Source organism: Amblyomma mixtum, chromosome 2 (genome assembly GCF_055824585.1).
Source record: "Amblyomma mixtum isolate Tamu chromosome 2, ASM5582458v1, whole genome shotgun sequence".
Lineage (NCBI taxonomy): Eukaryota > Metazoa > Arthropoda > Arachnida > Ixodida > Ixodidae > Amblyomma > Amblyomma mixtum.
The window spans coordinates 204,688,961-204,698,046 of NC_143013.1; the positions used below are offsets into that span (position 1 = coordinate 204,688,961).

At 46.8% G+C, this 9,086-nt stretch overlaps 1 protein-coding gene across 1 annotated transcript; it reads left to right on the forward strand.

The window, feature by feature from the left end:
* Positions 1 to 3,142: 3,142 nt before the first annotated feature.
* LOC149362305 (uncharacterized) lies at positions 3,143 to 5,413 on the forward strand. The gene has a single exon (XM_089569691.1). The coding sequence runs from the start codon at positions 3,143 to 3,145 to the stop codon at positions 5,411 to 5,413; it is 2,271 nt and encodes a 756-aa protein (XP_089425817.1).
* The last annotated feature ends 3,673 nt before the right edge of the window (positions 5,414 to 9,086 follow it).

Genomic DNA, 9,086 nt, shown 5'->3' on the forward strand with positions numbered 1-9,086 from the left:
GAGCTCCAGTCTGCAAAGAAAAAAAATCCAGACAAAAAGGAAGAATTCTTTTTAAGCGACCTACAAGGCATTTGCGTTCCTATGATCACAAAACTATGCTTCCGATGCCACCCGCCGTTATAAACACGTGAATGCTATTGGAGACTAAGGTTAAATCATGCCGTAATAATGTAACACTACTTTGCAAGGACAACAGGTTTTGTAGTTCACAAGACGGACATATTCGCAATACGGGAATGATATTGAAGACTATGGTTAAATCATTCCGTAGAAATGCAACAGTACATGGCAAGCTAAACAGGTGTTTTAGAAATTGTTCTCCGCCCACCTTATATAGTGCAACTTTCTCTCTTGCAGTGTTGTTAAATGCTCAAGGGCGAACAAATTAGAACAGTTGTTATTAATGCGATGTAACGATCTGCTTGGGCAGCACTAGCTCCCTGCAGTATTTTCAAACGAATAAAATAAAGAACGGTTGTGTTTGATTAACACTGCTTTTCTCTTTCGTTCTCATCATAGGCACATAGAGTATGCCTTGCAACGTAAAATGCTTCTTGGCAGCCATGTACACTCTGGCTTGCAGAAAAAACAAAGAAAATTGGCATACACTGTCCCACAATATAAATAGTACGTACATGGCAGTTTGGTCACGTTGCTGTTACTCAGGCTGTTAAACGCTTACCACAGGAAATTCAGAATTGTGTCAGTAAGGCAGGTGCCGCTACGTGTTTTTTAGTGCAGTCGCTATCAGTTCCATAAAGCAACGCCACAAAGATCTTCCACGAGAGACAATGTCAGCACGGCTGCTAATTCGATCTGAAGGCCGGTTCCTGTATAAAAATACTGGTCAACCGCACGCAAGTGATGGTTGAATGGGCTAAGGCAGGGGTTCTCAAACTTTTTTGCTTGGAGGAACCCCAAAAGCCTTCAATAAGTTCCAGGGAACCCCCCCCCCCCCTCCCCTGCTTTCACTTACCAGCAATGTTGTCGAGTGCATTTTTGCAAAGAGAGAGTTGCAAAAGTTAAATGTTTATTGCACATATTAATACAAATACTAATGTGATGGGTGGTACTGCTTCCCTTTTAAGAGCAAGTCAAAGCGTGGCTCAGTAGCACTCAGAGCCAGTCTCATATCAGCTGCCGGGTCAGGGTTCTCGCGGAACACAAGAAGACAGCCCACGGAACCCCTGTGTTCCGCGGAACCCAGTTTGAGAACCCCTGGGCTAAGGTGTCATTTTACCACAGTCATATGTCCGCGCCTCGTGTACTCCACCTAGCATTGTAAGGGTAGCGGCCCACTATAGACTGCTTCCCTGCCAACCTCTCTATACATATTATTAAATGCTTATCATCATCACCATCATCGTGTGTTCGAGTCGAGCTGGGAAGGAACTTTTTCCTGGTATCTGAAAGTAATTTGCGTTGGTTTCATCGTCATTTTGGCGTCACCTTTGCATCGGTTTTGTAAGAATTCTTGAGTGGAATTGCGGAGAATTTCAGCTAGTGCATTTCATGACAAACATTCTTATGTCCTTCAACATCGGATGCATACGGAACTTTTTTTCAAAAGCGGCGCATCTCCGCTTTAAATGCTCATCTCAAGCCGTATAGACGCTAAAAAAGATATCACTGGAAGGTAATGCATCGGTGGCAACTATAAGAACAAGATGCGCTGAGCAGCAGCCACCTCAGTCAATTAAAAAAAAAGAATCACTACCAAATACTCTCCGCGCTCATCCTTGGTATTCTATGTCCTGTGTCGCCTCTGTTAACGAGACCTCTACGCCTGAAATTTTATCAGCCTCTCTTTCGGCCTGAATTTACAAGTTATTCACAGTTTAGCAGCTGGAAGACCATTACACAGGAAGGTATTGAAATAAACAAGGAAATATTAAGAAGACAGAAACAAAGCAGTAAAAAATTTCCCAAGTATTGACAGTTCAAGAGCAAAGGAGAGTTTAAAGAATAACAATCAAGCAACTCTATTGAACCAACAAAACAGTCTATGAGAACGTGCGATAATTTACTTTTCCAGTGAAATGACTATATCATCTTATTCACATAATATAACCACAACCGAAGCTTACAGGTCGCTCCCACGAATTAAGTTATGATCTTGTGCTCGAACAAGCATGTGTATTACAGATCATGGGATTGAAATCAAAATAGGGGCATGCATTCAAGTAGCACTGGGGGCCACTTTGGTGCACATGCAGCAAGGTGGATCGCTTCGCACATGTTTATTGGTTTATCGCTACCTTCACCAGTAAAGCTGCGAAAATGGCCCCCCCTAATGCCACAGCACCACCCCCTATACGATCGCTGATTGGAAGTAATGTAAACCCTCCACAATGGCGACGCTGCTTCCTTGAAGAAGTAATCCAGCGCTGGTTAGTGAATATATTAACGCGTTAGATATAAATGCCGGGAGTCGCACTTTTCCATTTCAAAAACCTGTTGCAATCACGTGTATTACAAGTCTTGCCTATGACTTATGTCCTCACTATGCATATGTGACGTACGCGTTGTTCTGAATGTACACACTCGGTCATGTCCTACAAGTCAAAAGCTCGGCTGCTGATCCCAGGTGTGGTAAACTCACGACTTTCGTGCAGTGGCGAATTTCTCGAGAAGAAGCAAAACTTTGTCCTCACTCTTTCTGACATTTTCAGCTTCAAAAGAACCAAAGTGCCCCGTTGAAGCTTTGTGCTTTGCGCTTTGAAGTAAAGGGCTTTACCACATAGCTCGCCAGTAGAGTTTCCGGCCCAGCAACTTTTCGCTCTATTTACAGGTGTACAGGTTTACAGGTTTATTTACTAATGACTAAACGTCAGGATATGTGTGCAATCTAAACGATATACGCTGAAATTATCCTGACTATAATGGTATTTGTTTTTACTGCAACTTTTCTTCTTACTTAAATTAATAGAAATAAATGTAAAATAAAGAACTGTAAAGCTAGGGGTGCCTTTCTATATACTTCAGCGTGAGCAAAAAGGGATTTCACTTTGCATGCGCGATGTGTCCGAGTCGAGATGTTGTGCGGTGGATAAATGTATGAACGGAAAATAACGTGCTGAATTGGCGAGGATGTGCCACGACTGTACGCACTAATTTTTTCTGCTTCTCTCTCCAGCAGATCATGCGGAGGCAGCCCGTGACACTTCTCTTGCTCGTGTTCCTCGCGATCCGGGCCACCGGGAGGCCGACAGAGGCGGATGGGACTAACGGCGGCAGGAGCGACACCTCCGTCCGAGAGGAGACGCTGGCGAGGCTCCTGCGAGAGGAGCTGAGGACGTTGGAGGGCTCCCCCTATCAATCGTCTAGCATGCGGCGGAACACCGGTGCCGTGTCCGCGGTTGTTGCAACAGAAGGCGACGACTTAGCTGGACCGTCGGCAAACATGGAGGAGACCAGCGACTCGAACGTGGACCTCGCCGCCGTACCAGAGGCCGCCGGGAACAACGGTGTGTCTCAAAACCAGCAGTTCGAGCTCGGACGTTCTTTGGCATCCGAAGACGCTCCTCCACCAGACGACTTCGTCGTGGCACCAGGGCCACCTTCCTACACGGGATCTGATCACTTGGCTGAGAAGCCCGCTCTGCCACCGCACGTTGTGAGGGCGCGCTCTTCGGATGGTGGCGTTAGGATGAAGGTCCGGTCGCGGTCGAGGCCCGTGTATAAGCCCCTTTACTCTTCGAGTGAGCACCTCGCCGCGAGGCCAGCGATTCCCTTGCCACAGCTTGAAGCCTACATGAGTAGCAAGGCCGCTGAGCCGTTCGCAGCCGGAGCGCCAGCCCTTCTTGACGATGCGAAGGAGGAAATAGTCGCTCCAACAGTGACGCAAACAGCGCCTACAGCGGTGTCCACACTTTTCCCATCAAGATACTCTTCGACGAAAATTGGCTTTCAGACACCGACCGCATTTACATTCCTCCCGAAGACTACCACGGTCGTTCCGGTGCCTGAACCCGATCCCGAGCCGGTGGTAGACCAGCCCGCTCTCTTGCACGCCGCCGAAGAGCTGCTCGGAGAAGACAGTGTTTTGCAAGTATCCTCAAAAGTCTCTACATCAAACTACTTCCCAAGCACCTCGACAACAGCGACAAAAGCTCCGAGCTCTTCTAGTGAAAGCTCTGTCACGGAAGTTGCGCGTACCACGACAGAACAGCACAAAGTAGAAACTTCCGTAACGCCACAGAGTGTTGCGACTGAAGCCACTACTGAAGTCCAGTCAACGCAAGCGCCAAGCGAACAACCAGCAAAGGTAGCAACCACGGCGTCCTCAGCGTCGTTCCCGACGCATCTCTATTTGCCCGACGCTCTGGTTTTATCTAACCAGCACAGCAAGCCTCACCACTCCAGGTTCTCTCCGGGGACTGCTCCGACCCGACGGCCGACGACGACCAGGTACTACGATCAGCACAAAACAACCACGTCGAAGACTCCACCGCCATTCCCTCCAAGGAGACGTATGACCTTCCAACCCTTCAGAAAAACAACTCCGGCACCGGATGATTCCACGCATCAAGTGGCATCAGCACAAGGCTGGAACAAGGAGCACCCTGTGCCACCACACTACGCAGCTGGTGACGAGCTAGACGTGGGCAAGAGGAAAGAACCTGCCGTGCATCCTGTCCCGGACCAAGCTGGACACGCCAAGTCTACGACAAAGAACTCTCTGGTACCAACTGAACCATCTGTGCAGACCAACGAGAAATACCCCGAGGTACCTCAGGAGCAAGACGACGGACATCACGACAAGAAGACGTCGTCTGTACAGCCTGCCTCACACAAGGTTGATGCGAATCAGCAAGCGGTCAAACCTTTCAGTGCTGAAGCTCCAGCCAGCAGTGATTCTGCAGTCGCCGTTGAGTATACGGAAGAACACTTCCCTGCAAAGCCGGAACAACCGTTAGTAGACAACCCAGGCAAGCATGCTGTGCCACATGCGGAATCCTTTCCGGCAAGACCTCTGCACTACGCTTTAGAGACGGGAGTAGTCGAACCCGCTGCAGCGGGCGGAACATCAGATGGTGAGGCGGCGGTTGGGGCTGAGGTGACGTCCACTAAAGAAGAAGGAACCGGTCCCTCCGAACAGGCCGCGGCTTCGCTCACTCCAGCTCAGGAAGAGGGCTCCCTTGGTCTTCCAGGTTCCTTGAGCGACCAGCAGAGCGCTCTCGAAATCCTGGAGCAGCTTCATAAGGCTGAACAAGCGCCCCTTGACGAGGCTACTGCACCTGCTGACTCCGACGTGGACACGGAGGGTCAGTCATCGTTCAACATCGACGACATGATGGTTTCCCTAGCCATGGGCGAGGGTGACAGCTCAGATGATGGCGGAGATAAAGTGCAGCCAGCCGTGCAATCTCCGGCGCACCTCACTGACATGCAAGGACGGCTGATTTACTAGGACTGAGTAGGGCCTTCAAGCTTTCAACTGCTCTGTGAAGCAAAATGTAGCAGTACTATACGCAACGGTTGAGGACAGCGTAGTTGCTTCATGTAGCTATGAAATGAAAGAACAGGCTTCCTGGCGTATCGTATTTCCAAAGGCGTGCTTTGCTTCCCTTCACGATCGCACTGTGTCAGGAAAAAACATGCGTTATTCTTTATGGATGGCATCCTGCGTCTTATTACCTGTAAGTGAAATAATTGCGCTCAGCTAAGCTTTAAATGTTAGTGCAGGAGACTTCAAAGTCGACAGGTACTGAGCACACCGCTCGGCTTTCGGAGCTTGGAAGCCACCGATACACGAGGTCGTCTAGTTCGCAGGTTCGAACACCATCTGTCTCCTCTCAAACACTGGAGTGTTCTTTAGAAATGGCAGCAGTGTCCCATACTGCTCAGGCGTGGTTTCTGCTTTCCAGGGGAATGACTCTCACTGACCTGACAAGTGATCGAGGTCTCAGCAAATGGTGTTTGGTGAGAAAATTAATCTCGGGTTCGGCATCCTGTAGCGCTCGCGGTTTCGGTTTGTTTCGCTGGGTCAATCCGGCAGTCAGGTTGGGTTAAGTCGTCTCGGTGAGGCTGTCAAGCTCTGGGATAGGTGACAAAGACTTATATCACTCTCCCCGTGAATGCGCAAACACGACAATGATCTCAGCCGGTACAAGGAATTTGGCGTGCTCTTTTTGTCACTTCAGGGTGCTGTCATAATCACACCTTTTTCCGCGATCACTCACTCCAAACAATTCGCATTCCACCGTCAACTAGGTGGCAGCTTGAGTTGTTAATAGCTTCGCTCTTATTTATGACCTCATCAAAAATCTTTCGATGCTCTCATGAAGTGAAAATAAAATGTTTCTCAATGAAATACTTCCTCTTGTTTACTTTCATTTGTGTGGCGTCACGAGGCACGTCGTTCACATAGATGCTCTTTTGTGCAATTCGTGTTGCCCCCCGCCGCGGTGGCTCAGCGGTTACGGCGCTCGGCTGCTGACCCGAAAGACGCGGGTTCGATCCCGGCCGCGGCGGCTGAATTTCTTGAAGGTGAAATTCTAGAGATCCGTGTGCTGTGCGATGTCAGCGCACGTTAAAGAACCCCAGGTGGTCGAAATTTCCGGAGCCCTTCACTACGGCATCTCTCATAGCCTCAGTTGCTTTGAGACGTTAAACCCCAATAAACGAAATCAAACCAATTCGTGTTGCAGTCACAAAATTGTGCATGAGGGACGTGCGCATTGGGCTGCTTAGTCATTGTGCAGTACTATTTGTTGCGTTGCTCTGCTTTTGCTAGTGCTTATTTGGCAGCAGATCGCAGGTTCCAGTTCTGTAAGGACAAAATTAGTCACCTTCTAATCCAGGCAAATTACGAAAGTAAGGCATAGCTTTAGCATGCAAGTGAGCAGGTCTAAAGATTTGGTTGCAAATTAGTTATTAAAAGCGAAACAACCTCGGAGCATTAATCTGTGGCAAAAAACACGATTTTTACTCCCACTTCACCCTTTCCTCACGGTTGGTTGCGAAACATGCGTGGATTCATGAGGAATTTGAGCTTGGCTAACGAGCCAACGAGAGAGCTTCATGTGACCCTGGTCGCTGATGGGAAATGCATACCAAGTACGGACACCATCTAATGTTTGTCTATAAAGTTCACTTTTCGCTGCTAAGTAGCGGAGCGACCGAATTGTAAAGGATGATCGAGGACGTATACTGGCGACGCAGAAAGGTTGGTAAAAAAATGAATATGTCGAAATTGAAAGTATTGCTCAACAATCTCGAAAGGGAACCAGATGTGGATTTAAGGGAGGATGTTTGAAGAAAAAAAAAACATGCTGGAGCGCATTTTGCGACCAAAAAAGACAGAAGATAATAATTCAGTTCCGCATTGTGCATAAGTCTTTCGATCAGATTTAAAGTGCAGGAGGGGAAGGACAGCGGCCTGTACGATTAAAGCTCTGCAACTTCTTTTCAGGCTTCAGAAGAGGCACCACATAGGCGGTTATTCGGACTGATAGAATTTCTGGGGAACCATCGAATTTTTCGCAGTTGCCACACGCCGCTACAAATTTCTGTTTACGAAGATGGCACCCGTCTGTTAACTACGGTGCAGGAGAGTAAAAATCTAGCTGCCAGATCGCAAGGGTGCTTCATGCAGTTACCTAATGAAAGCCAGCAGTGATCGTATTTTTACTCAGGATTAAGAAAAACAACACCCGCCTATCAACTCATAGGAGAGCCCTCAGACTCTTTCTTGATCCACATTTGATCTGGAAGCGAGCTGTAGACAACATCGCCTCATTCTCACTGCCAGACCGAGATGTGCTAAAGTGTTCTGCAGGTTCGATTGGAACCACGCTACATAGGCAGTCCTGAAAGTGCACCGAACTATGAGGCACTGCGGAGCTCTCTCCAAGCTTCAATTTATTTCCTTCAGATAGAGAATTCCGTCGCTTCAAGATTGCCCACAGTAAGGACCTAAATATACTAAGTACGTAAAAAGTAAAGCTGTATTCATTCCTTGCGACAGGTATCAAAAAGATCCACGCGAAAAACCAAGTACAGCTTGACAGGTCCTCGACCCTTGGTACAAAGATGTCGGCAGGCAGGGTATCTTTTCACAAACAAGCGATCATTTTTGCGGACTTTGCATTTAATAGTAAGATATAATTGCCGTGCATGATCATCATACATAACAACCGATGTTCACAATACAGTAATACATTTTTGTACAAAAACAATATTAATTGGAAAAAAACACAAGATTTGGTCGACACATTAGAAAACAAATAAAAGAAAATCTAATAAAAGCTATTTAACGTCACTGACACGAGGTCACAAAGTACGCAAAAAGCTACCGAATAGATATGAAACTCAAATTAATTTAGTTTTTACACAGAAGGGAAGGTGTTTTGTAAGCTGATAAGAGACCATCTGTTGCCTGTAATTTGTTGTTATGAATAGTTAGTATTCCACGTATTGTACATCTGAGTGTTTCTAGTTAAAGAGGCTATTGTTTGCAGTTGTTTTATATTAAGGCGGAAGCCTTTAATACCTCATCGTTGTAAGCAGGAGTTGTCGACAGAAATGTCACGCTTTTCAATTGGTCAAAACGGTCGTGACGTCACAGTGCGAGAAATTCAAACAGCGCCAATTGTAGTTTGGCTAGTAACCATGCAACGAATTAAAGGGACCGTATAGTGAAGTTCCAAGTAAGTGGGACTGAGTTTAGTTAATTGATTAATTACCCAATTAATAATAATAATAATAATAATAATGCTTTATTTCCACCAAATCAAATACAATTTGATGGAGGAGGGGAGAAAAAAAGCGGCTATCCGCTTGACGGAGCTCTCCTCTCCTGTTCAGACGGCAGTGACAGAAAACGAGGAACTAAATTGAACATCAAGTCATTAAGAACATAAAACGAAGAACTAAATTGAACATCAAGTCATACACAGAAATCAAAAGGGGGTATCAGCAACGAAAAAGGGGTATCAGCACAGTAGACGACCAGTCATAAATTAACAAAAAGGGTGGAGAGCAATTCATAAAACAGGAGTTGATGTATTAGCACTTAATCAAATGAACAATCATGCTACGCAGAGAGGAGATGGTGATTTCACGGAGGTTTACGCCTGCTT